This window comes from Rousettus aegyptiacus, unplaced genomic scaffold (genome assembly GCF_014176215.1).
Source record: "Rousettus aegyptiacus isolate mRouAeg1 unplaced genomic scaffold, mRouAeg1.p scaffold_m13_p_4, whole genome shotgun sequence".
Taxonomy (NCBI): domain Eukaryota; kingdom Metazoa; phylum Chordata; class Mammalia; order Chiroptera; family Pteropodidae; genus Rousettus; species Rousettus aegyptiacus.
Genome location: NW_023416307.1, coordinates 31,207,470 through 31,233,574, shown reverse-complemented (window position 1 = coordinate 31,233,574; position 26,105 = coordinate 31,207,470). Strand labels below are relative to the sequence as shown.

The 26,105-nt window shown below is 38.1% G+C and overlaps 1 protein-coding gene across 6 annotated transcripts in view; it reads left to right on the top strand.

The window, feature by feature from the left end:
- TNIK (TRAF2 and NCK interacting kinase) overlaps positions 1-26,105 on the top strand; it is a 350,899-nt gene that overhangs the window by 202,245 nt on the left and 122,549 nt on the right. For all 6 annotated transcript variants that reach the window (XM_036218652.1, XM_036218651.1, XM_036218649.1 and 3 more), the window contains 2 exons: positions 6,849-6,905; positions 18,509-18,634. In XM_036218652.1, the coding sequence (XP_036074545.1) occupies positions 6,849-6,905; positions 18,509-18,634 (183 nt within the window). The remainder of the gene's footprint in view (positions 1-6,848; positions 6,906-18,508; positions 18,635-26,105) is intronic.

Below are 26,105 nucleotides of genomic sequence, written 5' to 3'. Positions count from 1 at the left end.
TGATCTTTTCAAACTGCAAACTTGACAACTCTACGCCCTTGTTTGAAACTCTTTAGCCCGTTGGTCTTAGGGTAAAAACAGACCTCAAAGTGGCCTCTGAGATCCTGCATGGACTCATTGGACGCTTACTCTCTACCCCAACCATTCTGGCCTGTTTTTAGTTACTTAAATACTCTAATAACTACACCACAGGACCTTTGAACATGGTGTTCTTTTTTGCAGAGTATATTCCTCAATGCTTGACCTAGTTTATTCTATTCATCTTTTAGGTCAGAGCTTTTCTTAAACTTTTACCCCAGATCCAGTAAGAAATATATCATTTTACATTATTACCAAGAATATACATAGTAATAGGTAGGTAGATAGTAGGTAGGTAGGTAGGTAGGTAGGTAGGTAGGTAGGTAGGTAAGTAGGTAGAGTCTTTGACTGAGTTCCCTAGGAAACAGATTCTGAGGACTGAGACTGGCTTGTAGGAGTGTTTTTGGGAGTGCTCTTAGTATCAACACCTGTGAGAGAGTCAAGACAGATTTGGGTAGAGGAAGGAGTTGAATACAGTTGTAAAACCCTGGGGCACTCCCCCAAAAGGCAGCTCTGGAGCTGGGATTACACTTCGATGTTGTTCCACTCTGATATAACAGATGTAGGCTTCTATATTCCTACATCAACCAATCATTGAATGCTTGCTGCCCCCAGGTAAGGAGCATTACCTTAGTCAGCAAGCATGACCTTGGGTCCAGCTGCTATCTTCGGCTAAGAGAAATTCCTGGAAAGACACTCAGTGAACTTCCGTGCTAAAGGAGGGACTGAGGGGGCACACCACAGTGTACACTAGTCCATCCTTTGTGATGCTTGGATCCACTTGCTTTTTGTAATAAGTTCCATAAACAGCTCCTCTAGGATTCTGGCTATGCTCTTTGCCTAGGTAAAGTTATAAACCGCCACCATTGCATGTTGTCTAACATTTGTGATTGATGATCATCATCTGCCTCCTCTACTGTCCATTTTACTCCCTGTTTTGGTGAGCATCTTTGCTGGTCTATATGGCAGACTTATTTGGATGAGCCAAACCCTCATTCCTGAAAAGTCAGAGCTTAAGGTGACTTTCTCCGGCTTGACTGCTGCTGTTGTTCATTTACCCCCCCAAATCAGGTAGTATTAAAAAGACTCTTACTTCCTGCAGCCAGAAAGTAGAACAAGCTGAGGACTAGACCCAGGAATTAATTATCTGGGTAGAAGAAAATGTTGAATGGTCAACTCAAGCCTGATTGGGAAAGAATGAGACTCTGAAAAATGGAATGGAGACATCCAAGTTGCTGCACTTAAAAGCTCAAACCCCTGTCCCTGTGAACTCTTAGACTACAGAAGTGATGTTCTCATCTTTTGAAGACAGTGTACAGATCTCAGGATTGAACTTCATTTCCCTTACGGTTTTCACGCATTGCTTTTAGTTGATGATTAATCACCCTTAGTGTTTCCCTGTCTTCTTCAGTACATCAGTGGCTCTCAGGAAAAGCCATCTGATTCCATTTTTTAAACACTTATATTTCCTCTGGACCTCTCAAAAGTCTGAAATATTGGACTCACCTGGCTTCTATATCCTACTCTAGTTCCCCACTAGTGATCATTTGACAGTGACACTGCTACAGTGTGCCAAGGGCATAGTAAGCCACCTGCCACCAGTGATAAAGGTCTCATTGACAGCTGTTCTGAGAGCCTGTTTCTTTGGGGCATTCCTGGCACCAACTGTCATCAGAAGGGTTCCCCTTGAAACAGATTCTGAGATAGAGATTTATGTGCAGGTATTTTACTGGGGAGTGTTCTTAGGACCTACACTGGTGAAGACATTAGAATGTGCAAAGGGAGGAGTTTGACTGTGATACAGTATCAGCAAAGACCTCAGCCATCTTTTGAGGTGGTCCAGAGCTGAGATGGCCCTTCGGAATTGTCCCGCTTTAAGACAAAAGGGCTGGAACCTTATACTCCTTTCATTGGAATCCACTGTCTTCAGGAAGAAACATGACCTTGGGCAGTCTTCTTTTGGCTGGGGGCAGTTACTAGAAAGGGCCTTGGACGACAGCTGTGAGTCTTAAAGGGAGAATCTGAGTGATGCACTACAGCATCAATGATGGATGGGTGGGTGGATGGATGGATAGATAGATGGATAGATAGATAGATAGATGTAACTATAATATTTGATTCATGAAACAATAGCTGCTATTGCTACATGTTCTACATTGTGATTTTTTTTTTCTATTTTAATTAATTTATTTTCATGGTTCTTGTGATACGCATTTTGAAAATCGCAACATTGGATATGATCAGTGAGGTTAGTGTAGGATGCTGTGGAAACAAAAGGGTAGAGCCCTCACTTGCAATCGGGAAATTGCAGAGGTCTTCCTCTTCTGAGATCTAATCTAAGCTAAGCACGAAGAGCTAAAAACGCTCTACCTGTTTGTGAGTCCTTGGATGTGGGGAAGGAGATAGTGGGCGGAGTGTCTGCAGTTGCCACAATCCCAGTTTGCTCATGTGCTCTGACAGAAAGATATGTATTTCTGTGACCTAGAAATGAAAGTACTCTTTCTTCCAGGCTAGCCTCAGGCTCTCAGCTCTAAAGCCATCTTGCTGTTCCTTAGAAAATAAATAACAGCAATAACAGAGCAGAAGCTTACATGCCTATTTCAGACGAAACCATTGTTTTTCTCTTACATTCATTTTGGGGAGGAGGTAAAGGGGTAGAGCACTATAATCCTTGAGTGATTTGAATTTCACCTTGATTTTTGAGTTATTCTGTATAGAACAAGAATCAGCATAGTTCTTTAGCTCAAACATGAGGTAGAAGAAAAGAAGAAGGCGGACAGAGTGAGTTCATGCGTCAGAGGACTGGGCTAGCCCACGCCCGCTTGCTCTGAGTGACTCCGCAGTCTCTGCTTTCCCCTTTTTTGGTGCCCTTTCTACCTCCTTTCTTGTGGACGGGCCTTTTGTTCGTGAGGACATGACTGACATTATACTTTGGATCCTACTGGAATTTTAGTTTTGTTTTTCTAGATTTTTTCTGTTATTTTTGTTATTATTGGTTATTTTAGTAGACAAAAATCTTCATTTTTTAAAATTAAGAAATGACACAGCAACTGTAATCTGACAGGATATTTTTTTCTAATTTTTGTGGAGAAAATTTTTTTAACTCTTTTGATCCCCCTGCCCCCAGAATTTAATTTTTAGTCCTTGATCAAATATGTATTTTAAATTCAAAATGAGATAGAGCCTAGGTTTATATTTATTATTTCTCTCACAAGTAGAAATAATTTAAAATTAGGAGTAATATTAAATTTTCACTTTAAAATTCTCCTAGAATAATATCCTCTTATTGCTTTGCCTTTAAATAAAAAATATTTTTTTAATTCTACATGAAAGAGATAAATGGTTCGATGTTTAATTCAAGTTAAATAAAATATGAAAAGAAAGTTTGTTTAAAAATTATTTGTATATTTTAGTGATAAGAATGTCTATATTCAAGAGCCAGATTGCAGAAGTAGGACAGAGGAGAAAGCATCCTGGGTTTAGGCCCTCATTAGTTGTGAGATTTGGCCTCTCTAAAAGAAGTGTATCGGATTAAGCGCCTGAGGGGCTCTTCCTACCCAATTTATTTGTGATTTTATGAAGTTGCTTCTTTAAACACTGTCTTCACAATGGCTGTGCCCCAGGTTTCTAGTGATCTTTTAGGTCAGCTGACTCTTGGCCATTCCCTCAAAGTGTGCCTTAATCTGGATCCTAATTTGGTTTGACATTCTCCAGTGATGTAAAAGGCAACTCAAGCTGGGCAGCCTCATTTGTAGCCCTGCCCCATCAAAGGCTGACAGCTCAGCAGCCTTCCTGTTCCAGAGCATGGGCAATGCCTCTGCCTGAGACTGAGCTGAGGCTGCTAATTGTTCCATTGTCAAGATCTCATTTAAACTGAAACTGCTATCCCTGAGCTGTATTATTCAATTATCCGTCAGACCCATCGAGAACTATTACTTCAGCGTGGAAGTAAAATTGAAAATGGAGGAGAAGTTGGGTTATTTTCTTTCCCAGTGACATTATAGGAGTTACTAAAGCAAAAGCAAAAACAGCCAGGTGCCCTAAATTTAAAAAGTAGCAGAGATTTAATTTATTTCAAACCAAGAACTGCTTACTGCCTTGTGCTTGAAACGTAAAGTGGATTGCTTGTACTCTGTCTGTTCCCTGGCCTTGAGCCAATGCCATAGACTTGATCTGCTCAGCTCCATGCTGCTGATAAAGAACTATGTGTTGACTTGTCCTTGAAACAAATTATTCACTCAGAGAGGATTCCCTGTTTTAAGGAGTTAAAAATCAAATGCAACATTTCTTAAACTGTGTTGGCAGAGGTTCCTGGCGGGCTCTCACAAGAGAAGGAGCTGGGAGGCAGAGCTGACCAGACTTTGCTGGTCAAGCCTCTGCTTGAACCAGGAGCATTCCATTTAATAAGATTTTTTTTGGAGGGGAGAGATGATTCTGCTGCAGATGAAGCCAGAGGGAAAGGAAGAGAAAGAGGGAAGGAAAAACAAAAGGGGTAAGGGGACCACCGGGCCTTTGGGCTCAATTCAATAATAGAGACATGGACATATTCATTGTTTGCACAGAATCAAAGAGCGATTGACAGTGAGGTTTCAGAAGAGAGGGTGATACTTGAGTTGAATCTAGAAAAAGTTTGCTGGGGAGTCAGGAGGTGATGGTCATCCCAGGCCAAGGAAATAATACATCATCAGAAAGATAAGAAACAATACAGGACATTTAGAAAACACAAACAGTTTAGTCTCAAGGACTATAAGAGCAAGGAGGAGCCTACCCAGGTGGTATGGCAGAAAGGGGGTCAGTTCTTAGAGGACCCTGCTAGCCACGTGCAGGCATTTGCTTCTATCAAGCTGTATGGCACCGTTAAAAGAATTTCAAAGTGAACTGCTACACGACACCAGCTAGACCCTCTGTGTTTGTCCACAGCTCCTCCACCCTCCTTCAGTGCTTTAGTACAGAAACAACCATTGTCCGAGGTATGATTTATGTCTCTTATCTTAAAGACTTCGCATTCCCAAACAGAAGCTGTTGATTATTATTATTTTTTTTGCTAAGGTCATCATTACGACATCACAGACCTGGACAATCCCGAGGTCATTCAGTGTTTATCAGCAGAGGGCGCAGTTGCTGCTTCTCACTATGTGAGAGTCACCTGCGCTCTGCTGCAAGTTAGTATTCCTGGCCCCTGGACACCTAAAGACAAGTAGCGCCCTTTTCCCCACTCAGTCATTGTGAAAACTAAGTTTTCAAATCCTCCTTAGGATGGAAAGAGGTCCCAGATGAATCTGCCTATCATGGGCAGAACCCAGACAAGAATCAGGCCCCTGGATTCTGGTCCAGGGCTCTTTGTGTAGTAACACTCCAGCCTCCTCCCTCACTTTCTTGAAAATTGAAATAAGTATGAGGGCTATGCCTGTGACCATTTTGGATTACTGATATAATGTCTCCTTCTTTGTGCACTTTCCTGAGTGGGGAGGAAAAAGAAGCAGAATAGGGGTCGAAAGGTCAAGGAAGCGCTATCAGAATCAGAGTAAATAGATGTGAAAAGCTGAGATATGTGAGAAGGAAAAGGGCAGTCACCCATCACCTCTACCCATTAGAAGTATACACGCCTCTATTACCTGCGGTTGTCCATAAACACGGCACACCATCTATGGGATAGGCACCCAGTATTCCAGCCACTGGAAATACAATGATGAGACGTGGTCCTTGCCTTCATGAAACATATGACCTAGAACGGAAGACAATATTTAAAATGAATCATAAGACAGGGCCATACATAATTCTCAGCAGCATCTGTTGACAGCTAATTTGTGCTAGGCATGGTCAAGCACTTTCTATACGTTATCTCATTTAATCTCCACTGCAATACTAGGAGTTAGGTACTATTATTATTTTCATTTTTCAGATAAAGAAATTGATGCCTAAGGTCATACAGCTGGAATTTTAATCCAGCTGGTTTCGAAAGCGATATTGTACTGCCTGAAAGCAGCAGTAGGTAAAATGTATTTTAGAAGCCATATACAAAATACATTTAGAAGTAATGGGTATTGATCATCTTTGCTACTGAGAGTCAGATGTAGAATCTACGTTTCTCAAGGAGCAAGTGAAGAGAAAGCTTCTCTTCTGGGCTTGCCCCCTCATGGCACCCTAGTCTCTTTTGATTCTGTATAGTTGATGTTTCACTCTGACCCCAGAAGACCAAAGATGCCCACTTTGGGAAAGCAGTTGCTTATGCGCAACACTGTCTCTTTAATCGTGAATTTGGATTGCTTGCTATCTGTTTTAGTCTAGGCCCCCTTTTAATATAAAGATAAATTAATAGTCTCAAGTGAATAATAGCAGAATAATGTCCAGTTGAGACTGTTACAATACAAGATGTTTTCATCATCAAAGAAAAGAAAGTTATTGCACATAGTGAGTTTTCTCTGACAGAGGAGACTCTTGTGTCTCCTCCACCCAGCTCTTGCTCCCCTTCCGTATAAATTCACCTTGGAGAGGAAGTAAAACCAAATTATTCAACATTGCCTTTTTTATTTAATTTGTCAACCACTGTGAAAATAAACCCAAAGACAGAGCAATGGAGATATTACAAAATAAACACCAAATAGAAACTGATCTTCAAAGCATTTAGTGTGTGTGTGTGTGTGTGTGTGTGTGTGTGTGTGTGTCTTTCCCATTGGTATTCTGTAACATTAATCTAGATAATATTGTTCTTTACAGTCAGAACTGAATGCTTATCAGAACTAAAATCTTATTTAATTTTTTCTGTACAGGGTCGTCATGTCAAAACGGGCCAGCTTGCAGCCATTAAGGTTATGGATGTCACAGGGGTAAAGTATCTTTATCTTGCTACCTCAATAGCAATATATTTGTAATAGAGAAGTCGGTGATAGAAAAAAATTATTTTTTGGAAATATAAGTTTTTAAAAAATATCTAAGATATTTCCACATTTGTGCTTAACATAAAAATGTTAAGAGTACTCAGCTGACTGAGAAGACTATGGGTAAATCACTCTAATTATATTAGATACCTACACACTGCCTTATGTAGTTTGAATGAAGAATAAATAATGTGTGCAAGTAATTTCCATAAACACAATAAGTATATTTGCATATGAAGACAACAGGATTTGAAGGTATTAAAATAATAATACTGAGATTACACAGAAGACATGGGTCTTAACGTTTTTCCCAAAGGTCCACCCATCACTGGAATAGACTAGAATTTGGATAGCTCTAAAGTCCTAGTAGATTATTTAACATGACTGTTTTCCTCCTCAAAATATTAACAATAAAATAATTACAGTAACCACAAATTCTTATTATTATTTAGAGCAACACTGAAACAGAACTTCTCCCTGGATGATCAAAAGCAATCTAAGGAGCAGACTTTATTTGAAATATAATCTTATGCTTTCAATCCTTTTTGCTAGGTCTATTTAAAATATGTTAATGTATTTTCAAGAATACAGAGCAAAAATCAGACTTGAAAGGACTCACTGGACATCAAAAGCATGCAAATGATTTTCTATTGTCCTGGGGTTTTTCTAAGATGTCTGTCTGCTGTACATGAAAGCTAAAAGACCAAAGTCTTCCATTTAGCCCAGAAGTGGATTATTTAATGTAAATAGACATAGAATGAATTGGTCACACAAAGGTATCAAGAACTAATATACAAAAATAAAATTAAAATAACACCATACGTCTATGTCAGATTTCAATTTATACCTTTTCCGGCCCAGTTCATTACATTTAATAAGTGTATATTATATTGTATGCTCTCTACCATAATACTAATTTCACTAATTTTCATTTCTATCACACATGGTACTAATTTTCTTATTATTGATCTGAATTCTTCTTTAAATTCTATACATTTTTAACCAGTAAAAATAATTGTGTTCCCATATGTTTATTAGCACCTGAAGTATTACTTCGTTTTATATTTCTTAGTACATTATTCAAATTTCAGAGGTTTGCAAACCTGTTCACATGTTTAAGCCCAATTAGTTTATTAATTCTCCTGGCCTTTACGGAATAAGAAACTGCATGGATTTTTTTATCATAATTAAGTTTTGGTCCTGCCACCTGAAACAGAATACTCAAAATAACGGAGGCTTACACATGATGGAAGTGTCTTGCTCTCTCATGTTAAAGGAGTCTATCGTTGACAGCCCAGAGATGTAGAGCAGCAGTGTGGGGGAGCAGAAGCATGTTATCTTTCTGCTTCAGCATTCTAACGCATGGCTTCCACACATTAGGTCACTTCCATGGTTCAAGATGGTTGTCAGATTTCCATTGATCATATTCTTTGGCAGGAAAAAAAAAAAAGCAGGATAATAGCTGAAGAGAACCGCTTCCAGTGAAATCTCATCCGCTTGCATGCAACGTTTCTACTTATTTCTGCTTTCACTGGCTATACCTCGCTGCAGGGAATCTGGGAAGTGTAGTTTTCCATTCTACCAATATATGCAGTTAAAAACCCAGTCCTATTAGCCAGGAATGAAGAAAGAATGGATACTGGTATGGTCAATTAGCAGAGTCTGACACAAAAATCCAGATCAGATACTATCACTGTCCACATAGAAACCCACTATAAAGGTATAAACCTTTTACAAAGCTCCCCAGAACAAATTAAAATTTATTTTGTAATTCTACTGAAGTCCTACTACTTACTGTATTTTTCTTGGAGTGAATAGAAATCTCCACATAATGCGATGCACTTGGCAGTTTAACAGCTAATGGTTGTGGGTGAAGTCCATGACATTTAAGTTACAAAGTGATAGTGTGTGGTTGTGTGGAGCTACAGTTGAGTTCCACAGACATCATTAATCTCAAGTGTGCACAAATCTGTATGATGAGGCACAAATACAACTTGATAGCCCTGCACATGACTTTTTCAGTTTCTGGTTCTCTTTGTGAGATTTTAATTTGCTTGGTGAACTACTTATTATTACTAGACCTTCTTGCTTAGAATCAAAAAAGTTACACAACTATTTATCCAAGAGTACGTATTTTCAGTTTAAGGAATGTCAGTTTTTCTAAACTGGGTTTCACAAGGCAATAAAATGATTTGAGAGACTATGTTCTCAGTTCTCCCAAGGATAAGGCAGAGCTAACGCCATTTTTAATGCTTATCAGAGTCAATCCGTTGCATACAATGGATGCTTTGTAGTATTTTGACTTAATTCTCTTGGGGAACCCCTGTCGAAAGAGCTGGATAGTTTCCCTGATTTAGACACATCATTGGCCATTATGTAACCACTGACCCTGAACAAAGACAAACATGGATACACATCAGGAAATGGTTTTCTTGTTCCCATGGCGTCTGATACAGCATCAAATGACTTTTGTAACACCCCTTTATGCATCTTAGTCAACATAAGATTTCTTTTGTGAAATTCGTGTGGTGCTCTCAGAAAACAATCTATTTCATCTTGTTATTTGTCTTTTGTGTATTATGGAATGCTGCATAAACTTCTTACCAATTATTATAATTGTGCTCATTATAGCTGCTCTGTTAAAAACTGAGATGAATTCTCAAAGGTCATCTTTGTTAATTGTTTGCAGTGATCTACTGCAAAGTTACTATAGTTTATTGTAATGAAATTGATAAACCCATAAGCTTGAAATCAATTTTAAATTATTGTTTTTATTTTATATCACTTTTTTTAAAAATAAAAATAAAAAAAATAACCACAGAGAGAACTGAATATAATGCTTATGTCCTTCCAGTTTTAGATCTGAGATACTTCCAAATTTGCTAATATTTGCACTAGAATTAGTGTTTAAATTCAAATTACATCTTAGAAGGCCTTTTAGTTCCTCAAATAATTACAGGAACTTTTGCATTTCATCACTTTCAGGGGGGAATGCCTTCCCAGCTGGATTTAGGTACTCTAAATTTGCCTACAACATCTAAACAAAATTTCACCCTTTAGGGTAGTGTTTCTCAAAGTGGACTACTAGTACCACTGAACTCTCAGCACTCCTGGGGTGTTCAGAGGAGATGCAGGTTCGTGGGCCTGCTTCAGAATTTCTGGGTGAAGCCTCAGGAACTGCCTTTTTATACAAGATTCTTAAGGAGCTTCACTCACACTAAAGTCAGAGGAACACTTCTCTAGCACTTGTATTTACAGCTTTCCGGCCACCAAGTGTGAAGACACTAATTCTTTGATAAATACCCATCTTCATTTGGACAGAAATTCCTGGCGTAAACTAGTCCTTTTGTAATGATGGCGTGAAGCCCACGTAGAACTTAATGAGATAATAAATTAATATCATTGGATTTCACCTTTATAGTGACTGGTTGTGATCTCATTACTCAGGACACTGTCTTGTAGCACCAAAGCCACAGTGAAACTGAATGAAACTGAAAACAGAATTTATTGGCTGTGTATATTAAAACAAAGAAACAGACAAACTTAGTAGCATCCAGGTTGTGATTAGGAATGACGTGATTAGGAATTTTGTCTCTTTCCATCTCTGGGCTCTGTTTTATTTCCCCCAGCGGCTTCAGGCTCATGCTCAAATTACTTCATTAACCTTAGTCCCAGCAGTAGTGCCAGTCTTGATATCAGTGGCCCACCGTGGGTCCTGTCACTGTCCCTGAACCAATCCTTGTTGCTCTTTAGCCGCATGTGGGTTAGATGCCTAACTCTGGAACCTACCACAGGAACAGAGTTGGGAAGGATGCTTCCTCAAAGAAAAACCTGAGAGCTATTATAGAAAAGTGTGGAAGGTTTCTTAAGCAAAGTACTTCTCTAGTTACATTTTTTATATTTCAGCCAAAAATAATAATAATGGCAGCTAACATTGATGGAGTGACTGTTATGTGCCAGAACTCTTTTAAATACTTTCTATATATTGACTCACTTAATCTCCTCAACGACATACAAAACAGATTGCATTATTAGTCCCATTTTAGAGAATAGAAAACAAGGAATATGAAGTATCTTGCTCAATGTAACATGTAAATGGTGGAGTGAATCTTTCAGCCTGAACATTTTAGCTCCATCTTTTAAGTCCATCCTTTTAACCACGTTGCTATAGATCTTCAGTTAACATAGAAGAGTATGTAGTGTTTAATTTAGTGTGTTTTTTTCCACTAATTTATTCAATAAACATTTTTTAAACATATACTTGATGATAGACACTGGAAATTCAAAGATAAAAAAGTGATCTTTTGTCAGAAATGGAGCTCACTATACCACAACTTTGATCTAAATATGTATAAGTAAAGCTGATCCATTTTATAATTAAGTTCTAAAATTCATAAACAAAGTTACGTATAAAGTTTAACATGTCAGTGAGGGGTAGTAATTAAGCATAGGGGATAGTCCTGATTAAGGAATGGAGGCTGAGAGAGCATGAAGCAGGTTCCAGAAACTTTTACATAGATTAGTTTTAAGATTGAAAAGTGCTGAGGAGAGAGTAATACAAGGTAAATCTAGCCAAGTTGGGGCCAGGTTGTGAGGAGCTGAATGCTATGGTGAGGACTTTACGAGATTTTCAAACATTCTGTTTCCAAAGAAAACACTTTGATCAAATAGTTTTAGGCAAAAATTCAATATATAGAAGAGCTATAAGGGGAGTTTTTTTTTTTTTTTTTTTTTTTTTTTTTTTTTTTTTTTTAAGGGACGGGAAGCTGTAAGTTCTAGCCTCTCCCCCAAACCACTGTTAGAGCCAGTGTGGGGGCCAGAAGTTGATTAGCAAGGTAACATCATGAGATTTGCCTTTCAGAATGATCTATGTTAAGCCCTGCTTCTCCAAGTTTCTATTTCTGTCTTATTTACTGAATTCCTGTAGGTGAAGCTTATGACCAATCTGCATCTCTCTTTGAAGAATAAGAAAGTGGCTATTTCCCAATAGCCTCTGGTAGGGTGCTTTGCCAATAGTTAACGAACTCAGTAAATGTTTGCTGAAGTTGGACAAAAAGAAAAAAATCTTTCCATCTTAGGTTGTTTGGAAGAGTCAAGGAGACACATTGCTCTAAGCACATGTGGCTCCCCTCTCCCTAAGGGAGGCAGTTCAGTCAAGTGATTTGTAGCACAGCATGTATTAATAATAATAATAACAGCCATTATCAAAATAAAAATTGAGAGCATCGATTGTTTATTATGTGCCAAGCACTGTTCTTAGTACTTAATACAACACATATTAACTCATTTAATCCTCAAAACAACTCCCATTAGGGGAGCACTGCTATTATATTCATTTTACAAATGAGGAATTGAAAACATAAAGAGCTTAAGTAACTGCCCAAGCCTCACAGACAGTAAGTAGCAGAGTTGAAATCCAAATCCAAGCAGTCCAGGTGTGCCCACTCTCCCCACGACCCTGTTATAACATTGAGAAGTAGGGGAGCATCACTGGAGCGTGGCTTTCAGATTCGAACTGCCCACAGAAATCGAAGGTATAAGCCACCTCATTTATAGTAGACTTTATCCAAATGAATGACAACACCACTAGGGTTAAAAACCTACTTGCTTCTGGATTACTCCAGTATAGGTCCTTTTTTTTAATTCATGGTTTTCTTGGAAGTCATAAATTAGTGCAAGCTTGGGTGAGAAAGATGCACATCAGACTTGTGTTATTTGCTCCTCTAAATGACACCACTTCTTTGTAAGAGAGAGCAGGTTAGCCTAATGCCAAAGGAGAGCAAGTGCAAGTTATCACTCACCTGGGCACATCTTAACTTTGAAACCTCATGGCTCTCTTATCCTAGGCATTTGGCTTCACCTTCCCTTCTTCCACATGTGCCAATGTGGATAATATCATTTCCCTCATAACGTTAGTGTAAGAAATAAATACAGTTATTTAGAAAGCATTTGAGAACAATGTGTAGAACACAATGTTCAGTGCATATTGTTATTATTATGGTGTCCCTTGCAGACATTTTTCATTTTTCTCTCCATGGCACCAACAACTCCCATAGGAGATGACATGCTAATCCTCTTTCAGCTACAGAACCTTGACAATCACTGCTTTTCTGCCAGGAAAATGGTTCAGTCCTCACTCACACCACATCACACTTTTTCTTTCTTTCCAACTGAGTGACTCCCACAAGGCCTTTAGAATTCAACGCAAACTTGGATTTCTCAGGGCTGTCTCCCCAGAAACCCTCAATTAGATCAGCTACCCGTCCCTCCCATGTTAGTAATTTTTCGTGCATCTGTGTCATTCTTTGATTTCCATCTGTGTTCCTCACTAGTCTATAGTAGGTTACATTGTGGCAGAGCTTGAATCTGTTATGCCTATGCTGTATTACATTATTAGCATTTAGCATTGTGCCTGGGATTTAGTAGGCGTTTAAATATTTGTTGAATGAATTTATTTAGCTTATGGTTAACATATACAACAAATCCAGGAGCTGCCTACGGAGTGTTGCAGCAAAGTCCTAAGTTTTATCAGTGCTAGAAGGAAAAGATGTATTCTTGGCAACTCGTTGACACACTCTGGGTCTATTTCCTTAGATATTTAAAAATATCATTTGCAGATGCATAACCCTACCTTGAAATAATTTTTGAGAATCCACATATGCTTAGTTCTCATGTATAATATATTTTAACATTTAATAAACTATTATTTAGAAAAAAAAACTTCAAACTGCATGTTATATACCAACTTTAAAGGCACTGAAAAATGACAGCCTCTCAATTTGTACTGCAAGATTACTCCATTCGCTGCAAAATGTCATTCAATCTGAAGATTCCACTAAAATTTCAAAGCATGCCCTTAAAAGTTATTGTTACCATTTGTAATTACTTAGATTAGGAAATGTAGAATTTCTGTATCCTTCAGAACAAAAACAAATACAAAATGCTGATATGTGACGTTAAACTTTTTTCAAAAATTCTAATTTTATATTCACTAAAACAACCTCTCTGCTGTCATTAACTTTATAACTAGATATTACATAGTCAAATTTATAAAAATAAATGTTTATTGATTTTAAAAGTCTAGTTTTTGTTGATGCTTTTTATTGGCATCCTGAATAAAATTTCTGTTGGAAAGGATTTCACTGCAACGAATTATTAAGAAATTTCAATCGCATCCTGGAAAATGTCAGCAGTCCCTTCAAATTCTAATAGTCTGTGATTCCTTAACAATAAATTGTCTTCAACTTTTTCTCACATTTTGTCAGCATCGAAGGTGAGAATGATAGATAAGTAAACACAAATGCCGGCCTGATGCCAGCAGCTGCTATGGAAAAGCACAACAGATGAGCAGGGGCAGAAGTGATTGTAGTCAGTGTCCGTATGTCTAGGAGGTAGTGGCGTTTACGTGTCCCTATACCTCATACTTCCTGTAGAGTTCAAACTGACCAGCCCCTTGGAATGCTTTAAGAATAACATAGTTTTATTCCTGTTCCATAGATTGAGAACTAAATGTTGGGCAAACTTTGTTATAGAGCACCTTAATATGCTAGGATTTAAAAGTTCCATTTTTAAATCCTAGCATATTGTAGGCACTTAGAGTGTGTTCTTCTGTGTTATAAATCTGCAGTTTAAAATTCCTCTATTGTCCCCTAAAATCATTCCTAAGCAAATACTGTGTACTAACAAACTCCTTTAATTGAAGGACCAAAGGCAGATTTGCATTCTGCCCTGGACTATGATGCTGCTAAACTCTTATTTCATGATTAGCAGCTTTGGTTTTATCACCATGGGTCATTGCCCTTCTTCCGTCTGGGAGTTTTCAGTCTTGAATCAAGAGTACTGTCTTCGGAGTCAAACGAACTTGGCTTTGAACCTGCCCTCTAACATTTAAAATATGAATGAACTCTCTGAAACTCGTTTTCCTCGTTTGTAAAATGAGATCATTAAAAACACCAACTTCATAGAGCTGCGTTAAGTATTAATTAAGATAATACAGCCTCTGGTATTTGGTGAACATTGCATAAGGTTGGCTTTAGCTATATATTATAATCGTGGTCGCCATCATCATATTGTCACCAGAGGTAGACAGTAGCTTTAAAAGATCACCAGGAATCATCCATTTCTTTGCATTTGAAAATCACCATCTCTTCACATGATTTGTCATTCTCTTGGAGGCCAGTTCTAGTTTGTCACTTGTAAGTGTCCTCTGCAAGCAACAAGAGAGGACCACTCCCACGCACATGTACTTTTCAAGTCTCTGCTGTATCAATTTATTAATGTCCCAGTGGCCAAAACAAGTCATATGGCCCAGCCCAGGGGTAGGAAATGGACTCTACCTCTTCATGAAGGAGGCTGCTAAATATTTTGGCCTTTTTTTTTTTTTTTTAGTTTTTTTTTTTTTATCACTCATACTAAGCCATAAGTAGATTGTGATCTTGAGGAAAAAATTATCTTTCTTACACTGATAATAAAGCTATGCTTAAGTAAGCACGCAATCATTTCTAAGCCTTGATAGGAGACTTAGGTATTCTCATTCACATTTACAGGTGAAAACAACTGACATTTGAAGAGTTTAAATGTCATGCCTGAAGTTCCATAAAGAATCAGTTTAGCTAGATTTGAAAAGCTTCTCGTTGAAGGCTTGGTTCTTCCTACAGCACTGGACTTGGCTTATTAATATGCTCCCTTTTTAGATTTATGACAATTTGGTAGCATTACTTTGTTTTTCATTATGACCCAGTAGTCATTAGTTTCTCAGTGAACTGGATCTTTGTGCTTAATTCTTAACACATAAGAATAATCCACTTACAAAATAAAAGATATCCTTCTCTTATAACTTTGTAGTCTATTTCTAGCCTCAGTTTTTGTCTTTGTCTTTTTGAAACTATCATAACCCATTTCCTTCAATGAGCCATATTGTGAGAGGGTAGATTGCTCATTGAATGGTTAGTTAAATGAGTCTGGTAGTCATAGTAAGTGCCTCCTTTTCAATTTCACTGCATAACTTAATGCCATTCTTGTCCTAGACTAGACATTGGGATAAACAGCCCCGAAAGCCTGATAAATTCTATGCTCACTTACAAGGTCATGTAAGATAATGATCAAAGTTCTATGTTAGAGCTACATAACCATGACCCACAGTGGTTTTATAATTGTGTTTGGATACAGTGCAATTTAAGCCTAAAATTCAAGTTACTTACATCTTGGCCCTCGTATCCTTGTTTCTTATTTATTTTTTGGTTGAGAAGATTAATAATAATGTTTTTATCATGCTTTACAACTTTCACATATTTTATTTAACTATCACAAAAGACTGAGACATAAAACAATACTATTGTAAAATGTGTATGTTATTATAGATGAGAAAACTTAAGTTCTGAGATCACACAACCAGAATGCATGGAGCCCACACTGAACGTGCCCCCCACCCTTTTCTGTCTCAATGCATATGCTTTCTTTGTTGTCATATCACCTCAATTTATCTTGGCAAAGTGATGGACAGTGTGCTGACTTCATTTTGATTTCCAATACTATTTATTTTGGATTTAGGTGTATATTGAATTACACTATTATTTGACTGTTTCTATTTTCTCAACAATGTGGTAAGCTTTTTTAAAGGTATTTTCCCTTCCCTCCCCGCCCCCGCCAACCCCTCCCATTCTCCTACATCATTTACATCCTGTTGAGAACCTAGGAGGCAGGTAGCGAATACTTGTACAACCAGACTGACTTCTCACTAGGAATGACTGACACTGAGACTGTCAGGCTGCATTGGAAAGTGATTGGTGTTTTACTGCCTCATGAAGTTACCTCTTCAGTCCAAGCAGCTGTCAATGCCAGGCTGAGCTCAGAAACTCTCAGGGTCGTTTTCTCTTCTTTTATTGCCTAAAGTATGTCCGCTCATATCCTGCCTTCATCCACAGTGATTTGGCCCTACATGGTGAGTTTAAAATAGCTACTACACACCACAGTCAGACATTTGAGACACATTGCAGGGACCCTTCAACAAGCTGGGCTTCTGTGAAGGTATTCATTCTTTTATTCACATTCACAGACACTTTTCTTGGTGCTGGGGTTTTTATAGAGAACACAAGTGGGCAGGATTCCTGTGTTTATAGTTGTTATGGACTGATTGAGAAGAGAGACTTACATGATTAGACAGATAAATCCAGGTTGCAGTTCTGGTAGGTGCTACAAAGCAGGAAACACACAGTGATCCGCAGGGCTAGAACCACCACGTCAGGCAGATCAGATTGCTTTGCTGGGGAAGAGACTCAAACTGAGATCTGAAGACAGAAGAGAGTTTACAGTCCATGGAGAAGGGAGTCAGGTAAAAGGGCAGTTATGCCACAAAATGACCCATACGTCCAACCAATACCGGCAAATATGGCACATATGTGAAGGAGTGTAGAGGTTGGACAAGATAGAGTGGGGGAACTTGACATTGCCTGAGAGAATTCGAGAAGACATCCCTAAGGAGTATCAGTTAGATTTGATCGCGAATGATGAGGAGAAAGCGTGTGAAGAAGGGGAAGGAGAAAGAAGACCTCATATGAGAGACTGCAGAGGGCCTGGCAGTATCGAGATACTGGAGGGAGGCCGAGCAGCTGGAGTAGGCGAGGTTACAAACAGGGACACACTGTGAGTGGTCGTTAGGTAATGATAGTATCTTACACTCAGGATAGTCATTCCTGCTGTGGTATCTGAAACAACTTTCCTGAGATAGAGTTTTTTTTCCCATCAATGTTGAAAATAAAATACTATTTTAAAGTGCAACTGATGTGTACATGTCAAAATAAAATTATGAGAGAACACATGCACTCTCCATTAGTGATGCTAGGAGGTCTAGAAATGGTCCAAGTTGGTGGACTCTAAATGGAGGCTCACAATGAATGAAACCCGTACTAGGAAACTTACTCTGTAGAGAGTTATCTCTTTTCATGCCCGTAGCACTGCCACATTTCTCCGTTCTTTTCATGTTTAGTTTCCTGAACTTGAGGTGAGTACTCCTGCTTTGTGGACCTCCTCAGATCTAGGGAACTTACTCTCACTCCCTTTCTCATCTGACTTTCATCATCTACAGTTACGTACTTCAATAAAAGTAGACTTCAAAGAAAATGAACTTAAATTTTAAATATGAGCCTATACTTTTTTCTTTCCACTTTCCTCAATCCTTCCTATACCAGATATATCAGTGATAGGTATTCAATGGACATAGTTTCCTGAGGACTGGGATGAATTTTATCTCAATAGTCTGTCTATCTTGATCTTTTCCAAGTGAAGAAGTCAGGTGTTTTGTGCCCTATCCCCCAGCAGGTTGCGTACTAAACCTATTTGCTTTATAAACAGAAGACCCCTTGGATTGCCAATGTGTTGTCTTGAAAACTTTTTTGTAGTCAAGAATGAAAGTTATATAATAATTATGTTTATTTATCACCACAGAAGAAACAATTTAAGGAAGAACTTATTACATAGTTGATACAGATGGTGATGAAAAAAAGAATTCTACTAAAGACATGGATTCTCGTGACAGAATATTTATTCTAATATAGGATGAAGAGGAAGAAATCAAACAGGAAATTAACATGTTGAAAAAATATTCTCATCACCGGAATATTGCTACGTACTATGGTGCTTTTATCAAAAAGAACCCACCAGGCATGGATGACCAACTTTGGGTAAGTCTACAATTTACTTCTCTTACATGAAGAACTGAATGGTCCATTTATTAATTCTTATGACTAAATTCGACTAAAGACTCCTTCTTTAAAACCCTTATCCCTATAATTCCCATAGCACTGTGTTTTCAAGGTTTTCTCTCATTTCCTTGAATACTTTTCTGTTGTTTTTAGTATCTCTGTCTTCTCTCTTTTAATGTGGACCATCCTTAAAGCCAGTTGTTAAGTTCTGTTTTTTTCCCCCACTAATGACTAATTTTATTGAGTTTTTATTATATTTTAGGTACCATACTATTGACTTTTTCTGGGTTATATAATTTATTCTGGCTCTTTGAGGTAAACATTATTATTATCCTCATTTTGGGGGTTGATGAAACTAAGATTTACAGAGAGAATAAGCAAACTGTCCCAAGGTCTACATAGCAAGAAATGGTAAAGCTAGTATCTAACCAAGCTCAAAATGAATATTTCTCCTTCTCTATCACTAATGTGTGGATGGCTAAATTTAAATTCTAACTCCAAGAGTAAACCACTTAAGAGAGTGTCTGAAACCATGTAGGTACTCTCGAAGGTCGTTTTCCTTTCCTGCTTCTCCTCATCTACTCAACTATGCGCTCCAGCCCTGTATCTTCACCAGTCTATGAAACAGCACTGATTGGCTGTCCTATTGATAATAAATTCAGTATGTCTGACGGCAATACCACTGCTCCTATCCCTGCCCTGCCCAGCCCAGATTGCTCTACTTCCACTTTCCTGATTTCTGCTATCGGAACTTTTATCCCTTTAGGCTTGTTCAAAGGCTTATAGTGCTATCTTGGTTGACCTTTCTTCACCAGTTTTTTCCACCATTCCATCATTATAAGCCTATTCAGTAGAAGCCTAGATTTTGTAGCTATTTGATCTATACCCATGTCCCCATCTCTTTTCGTGATATGTTGCTGTTAGGTTAATGGCTCCAAAAATACCCTTGTAACTATTTATCATCTTGCTCATTTTCCAGAGGTCTCAATATGTGTCTAACACACAAAACTCACTGAATTATCCAGTGTTTACTATATCAAATTATGTATTAAACTATGTGTATACAGTTACCGCTATTTCATGGATAATTTCTCAAAGAACTCAGCTTTGGGTAGAAGTTACTCTCTTAATGCATAAGACATGTATTGTCCAGCTGAGAAGACAAAACATATATAGTGAACACAATTGGTTACCTAAAAGAATATAAAAATGTTAGTTCAGAAAAATAACAAGATTTTCATGTCATTTGACATTGAATACTACAAATCTTTGGGAGTGAAAAGGTCTGCTGGGATTTAAAATAAATTTAAAATTTAAAAAATGTACTTTGGGATAAATAAACCCACTTTGATCCACAGAGTGAAGGGGTCCCTCTGGTGGCTGGGTTGAAACTTGATTGAATCGAGGCCAGAGTAAAAGCAGGAAGACCAGTAGAGAGGCTCTTTTAGCAATCCCCTTCCTGAAGCTGGCAAGGGGGCATGAGTGAGTAGTGATCGCTTCTAAATCCAGGTCACATGGAGAAGAACTCTGCCTTCACATTCTATTTTCCTTACCTACAATTAAATGCAGGCAGCAAAATGTGGCAGTTAGAGGCCCCACATTCTGCTTGGAAGACTCATGCCCACGCCTAGGATTGTTACGACGATCACCACTAGCAATCATTCATTAGCTTCTATGTCACTGGGGGTAAAAATGCAAAGCTATGAAATGCCTCCTCCTTTTCTAGTTGTGCTTCTATTTGAAGACAAACTAAGGAGGCACTGGGAAAGTAAAAGCAGAACTGAACCATAATAGTTGATAAATTAATATCAGATTACAATATTGGTGGGAACTTGGTTATAGAATATAATAGTGTATACTTATTCCAAGGCCTCCGACTCTCTCAATTTGGGCCATTCTATGTTACTAATAACAATGGCAGGTATTATTTATCATCTACTTATCACATGACAAGTACTGTATTTGTTTGCACTGTAATATTTTTTTATTAGACCTTTACAGCCACTCTACAAATTAGACATATCATTTTCCCTACTTTACAGCTGAGGAAATTAGATTCAGAGAAGTTAAGAAGTTTGTCCAAGATCTCACAGCTAATGGATGATGAAGCCAGTGTGCTAGCTAACCCCAAGCTTCCTTAAGGCTGGAGTGAACCCCTGAACCCTACATACTTGACCTTTTCATTGGTGTTCAAAATAGGATTGAAGCTTTGTGTTTAAATAAGTTCATTTCGATTTCGCTTTTGATTTTCATTCATCAGTTTCCCCAATTTTCAAAGAAAAGAACTGTTAGCTGCTAATAAGACTGGTGTGAAGTCTAGGAAATATACTTTGAAATGTACATTACACCTTTTAAAAATGTTTTAGGAAATAATTGCAAAGGTCACAGATAGGTGACTATCTAGGCTCATGGCATTCTGTTAGAATTAAATTTATATAAAATGTTATTACAGATTATATAGAGAAAAAGCCTGTGACAACCAAGAGAGCAACACTTTCTAACATTTATTCCCCGTATTTAGACCACAGAAAAATATTTCCTAGATGCTGTGGCTGGAGTACAGAGGTTTGCATATAACCCACCAAACAGCCAATGTGTGTACCGCTTCAGGTGTCTGATTGAATTATAATCGGTGCGAATTCTATCAGACTTGTAGAGATAAATTCTTGTTCAGTACCAGCTCTTTGTGAAAATACAACTACTTCTGATAATGGCCAAGTAATTCTCCCTTATCAACTGCATAGGGCCTGATCCGGAAATCAAAAAAGAGAGCTCTTTCAATAAAGATTCTGATCTCTCAGAAACAAGGCGAGCTCTGACACATAACATTGCCTTCCATCTCATTCCCTTGCATCTCAGTGTTGAGAGGCTTGCCATTTTGCTGCAGGCCATTCAGACACTAAGAGTGAGTGAGAAGTACTGTCTATTAAACAAAACTTCCAATTTCTCTAAAATTAGAAAGTAAAATCACATGTATTTTGCTATCTCTTTGTATACCACCACAGGGCTAGAATATCTTACAAAAGGAAATAAATTTCCGATTAGCTTCTGAAATGTAGGGTGGTCAAGTAAAGTAAATTATGTACTGAAATGACTCAATAAGCCATTCATTAGATTGTAACAGGGGAGATTTGCAGAGCTAAGAGTTAAGAAATTATACTGTATGCATTTTGGGGACAAACATCATAGCTTGACTGAAACCTGGCCTGGAATCCAGAGACCTGTATTCATACCTGGCATTTGCTTCTCTGACATTTGGCTTCTTCCTTATAAAAATGGTAACTCTGGACTAGTGGCAGCCTGGAGGCTAAATGCTGTCCAGATAAATGTGGATAGCTTGGTCCACCAAAAGTAGTGGTGCTATAATTATGCCAACATTAGACAAAAAAAAAAAAAAAAAAAAAAAATGAGCACTTTCGAACTACAGTCTGGATTTCTTGAAAGGTTTTAAAAAATCAGATGATCTGGAATATTGGGCCTGAAATCCCCAACAGTAGCAGTATGTTAGAGCAGTAGAGAGAAGCTGTGTAGAGGGCACATCCCCATCCAGTTGTCACTGTGGGCCCTCTCACTCCCTGCTGTCTTCCATGCATCCTCTACTTCACATGTTTACATTACTTGTCCATGCCCTGAATGAGATCATCTGGGAATGAGATACTGAGATGAACTAAGATGTGGTATCCGTCATTCATCTACCAATGAGGGACGTTTTCTAGAAACTGCAATGATGTTGGCCATTGCCCTCAAACCTAAGTCTGTCGTAGTTTGGATTTACATAGCTATATAGCATCTTGGCTTGGCAAAAAGTCATGACCACTAACATTTTGGTTGTTTTAAGATTTAAATGTCAAGTGTTACAGATACCAACCACCATTAAAAATTCAACCACCTGTAGCAAAATCTTTTAAACAGTTAATTAAAATTTCCCTTTTTTTTTTCAGTTTTATGCATCAGAAATGCAGTTTTGGCAGGGGGCATGTTTTAATTGGTGTCTGTCACTTGTATAACTAAAAAACTTCTTTCTTTCATATATAGAAACTAGGTCCCTTGTCTAGATCGAATCTTACTATTTGCGAACAGAAATTTTTAAAAGGCTGAACATGGTAAATAGAGAAGGGCCTAAAATAATAGGATGAGTTTATAATCGGTCTTCCAGTCTCAGAGCAGCCCTGTTGCATATAAGTTGCTTAGATACAAACATAGAGCTAAAGCTACACTTAATTCAATACTTTGCCACTGGGCTTGAGTTCAGCTTTCATAGAGCCATTTTTATAAATTAATGGGTGATTCTGTGACAAGAATGTAAAAATGGTTTCTTCTTTTATTCCAATGAATTTTATTTGAACTGTGCTTAAACTGCTTTTCACCTTAGCAAAAGGAAGTCTTTATGTACACCCAAGGTTATTCTGTTAATGGTCTATACAACCCTCTGGTTCATTTTATTCATTAATTTTGAGCTAAGGTATATGTTGCTATTTACATTGTTTCTCTGAATCCTCAACTACCAAGTCCTAAGTCCTCTAAATCCAATATATATTTTTTTCTTTTCCTATTTTTATCTTGCTCCCTTATCCCAACCCCAAATTCTTCTGTTTGGGTGTAACATTTTGAGAGGCTGAACTGTAAATTTCTTACAGCCTCGAGATAGTTTCTGTGATTGAGTCCATGGTCCAAATGTACATGTAATGACTTGCCCCTAAAATTCTCCAGATCTTATGCGTGTCCTGAGAACTTGAGCACCAGATACCAAATACAAGATGCAGCTAACTTCTGTCATTCCGTGAATGCTGCTGTGCTGACTCTGAGAAGGCTATCTCCTTAGACATGGACAACTAGAGAACACTCCCAGTGGGCCTGTGGGCAGCCTTCTTGTTCTTAAAAATACCACTTAGCTTAGTATATTCACACTGCCATTGTCATTCTCAAGATACGAAGTTGTTCATTATCCAGACTCTTTATTGACCAAGTTTGGAACTTCACATCCTTGGGACTCATCTTTGGAAGACTTAGAATTTTAGTTCAAGCACGATTTTCAAGTCTAAAAATGTAATCCAGAAACGAAGGGAGTTTTGGAGTTTGTTTGTTTGTTTTTTTTCAAATGCATGCTAGTTTAAAAATGAATGCAAAAAACTGTTTCGGTTGCTTTTCTAATTTCGAAATTTCTAACAATTTTCCTTTTACATTTTACCTTTACATTAGTTGATTGAAATGATAAATGTATGCCTACCAATTTATATACTTCTTTACACACATTTTATATTGTTAGACTTAAACTATCTTTGGCGAATGAAGCGCATTCTATAACACAGTACTGAGTTTAAGTTTTGTTTAGACTCTCATAAATCATGCAGATGAGATCTGTGGCTATTTTCAGCCACATATGATAAAAATATCCTGTGCCTTGCTGATGTTTCGGGACCTTCAAAGTCAATAGACTGGTTCTTTGCAGAGTTGTGAAATCTTGGAAGTTTATCTTTTCTACTCTTTTCTTGAGGTGCCTCTTCAGTTACTTGGTGCAAACCTCTCATTTTAGGCAGACCCTCATCTTCCTGCTCCCTCTTCTTTCTCACCCCCGCTTCCTGCTCCTTCTTGTACTGTAAAACAGAATGAATCTGTTAGTAGTCTTGTGGGTGACTGATTAATGGCATTTGAAAAGAATGGGTTCCCTTCAAGGTATTCTGGGCTAGGGCCTGCAGTTTGAAAATACCTTAAAGCTTTGTTTCTTGTTATAGGATCTTAAAACCAATTAACTAGCAAATGAAAGAATACCATAGGGACCCTAGAAATCATCCTGAGCTTCTTAGGCTGGCTCTGAGAATAACCTTTTTAAAATTCTTTCAGTGGTGACTGGGATTGGAAAAAGGCACATCTGATAATTCCAAACTGAAGTCTCCTCTGGGTGAGGAGGTGAGCTCAAGGCGGACTCACATGGTGCTTATGAAACTCCTTCTGGAATCATCTAAAGCCAAAGACCCTTTCCTTAAATATTGCCCCAGAAAAGAGAAAGCACAGGCGGACATAATAAGCATCCCTTACCCCCACAACCACTAAAGAGAAAACATCTTGCTCATCAGAAATATGACAGTTGACCAAAAAAAAAAAAAAAAAAAAAATGTGACAAACATGCAAATTGTGAAATATATTTTAGAACTCCATGTTTTAATAATAAACTATTAACTTAGGTGGAGATAACTACCCATGTCCAATAATTCAAGCAACCTTTTCTCTAATAATTGAATTGCACTACACCAGGCTGTTTTTTAAATATCTCCTCCATAACACTGTTTCAGGCCCAGACCCAACCCACACTGTGCCTGGGCACAGTTCTGTGCCTACCTTCATCTCACTGTTCCTTCTCTCTTCCCAAGTGACATGCATGTGTATTTCATTTCTGACCCAGTCATGTAGGTGGCATTGAGTGAGAATTTAAAATTCTTTTCAAGCCTCTTCCCCCACCACTGTCTCCCAAACTTCTACATAAAAAGATCCAGTGTCCTGAAATGCACCACTGTGTCTTCTTGCTGTGTGATACAAGCTTGAAAAACAGACATGTGTCCTTGGTACTCTTTCATTAACAAAGGATTTAGAAGCATAGGTGTGCAATGGCTTTATAAGTACCCTTTAGCCATTTCTTCACCACCCAAGGGAAGTGGATCTTGGGGAGCTATTGATGTTATCTTCCAAGTTGGAAACTTTTTAATAAATAGTTTTATTAAAACAGGCCAAAAATGGAAAAGTAATAAATATAGTTTGAGATTTTTGGCGGCTAGGAGAGTTGTATTCATAGACACAATTAATGTTCATATCAAGTAAATAAGGTTGATGTTTTTATGTTGTATTTTAGAGTGATGGTGGGGTGCTGAGCTCAGGGTGGTTAGAGTGGTCACATAGCTGTACTTGAGAGAGCGCCACGCTCTCACCCCTGCTCTAGTTATTTAATGAGTATATGGATGAGTGTGCAGACCATAACTAAGCTTCATTTCCAAAGAAATAAAGAAAAGGGAATTGAGGGGAAGGGGAATTAATGAAACAACCGTTGCAAATCACTTAGCCCAGTGCCTGGCACTTGGCACACAGTAAATATTAGCAAGTATTTTTGCCTCAGTGTCAACTCTTTGAGAACTTTTTTTCAGGAAGAATATTAACGATCCATTATTTTTCACTTGCGAGATGTGAAGTTATTTTGACTTATCGCTGCTGGGCATGGCATGTTGAGCCCTGTTTTCTGTTTATTAATGTGATGAAGTTACTTGTGGCAAGGGAGGGTGCCCGCTGTGTGGTGACAGTAATTATCCGTGTTGCCATGTGGCTGCAGGAAACGATTGTTAGCAAATGTTTGTCTTCCTTCCTTCCTTCCTTCCTTCCTTCCTTCCTTCCTTCCTTCCTTCCTTCCTCCCTCTCTCTTTCCTTCCCTCTCTCTCTCTCCCTCTTTCCCTCACTCTTTTTCTCT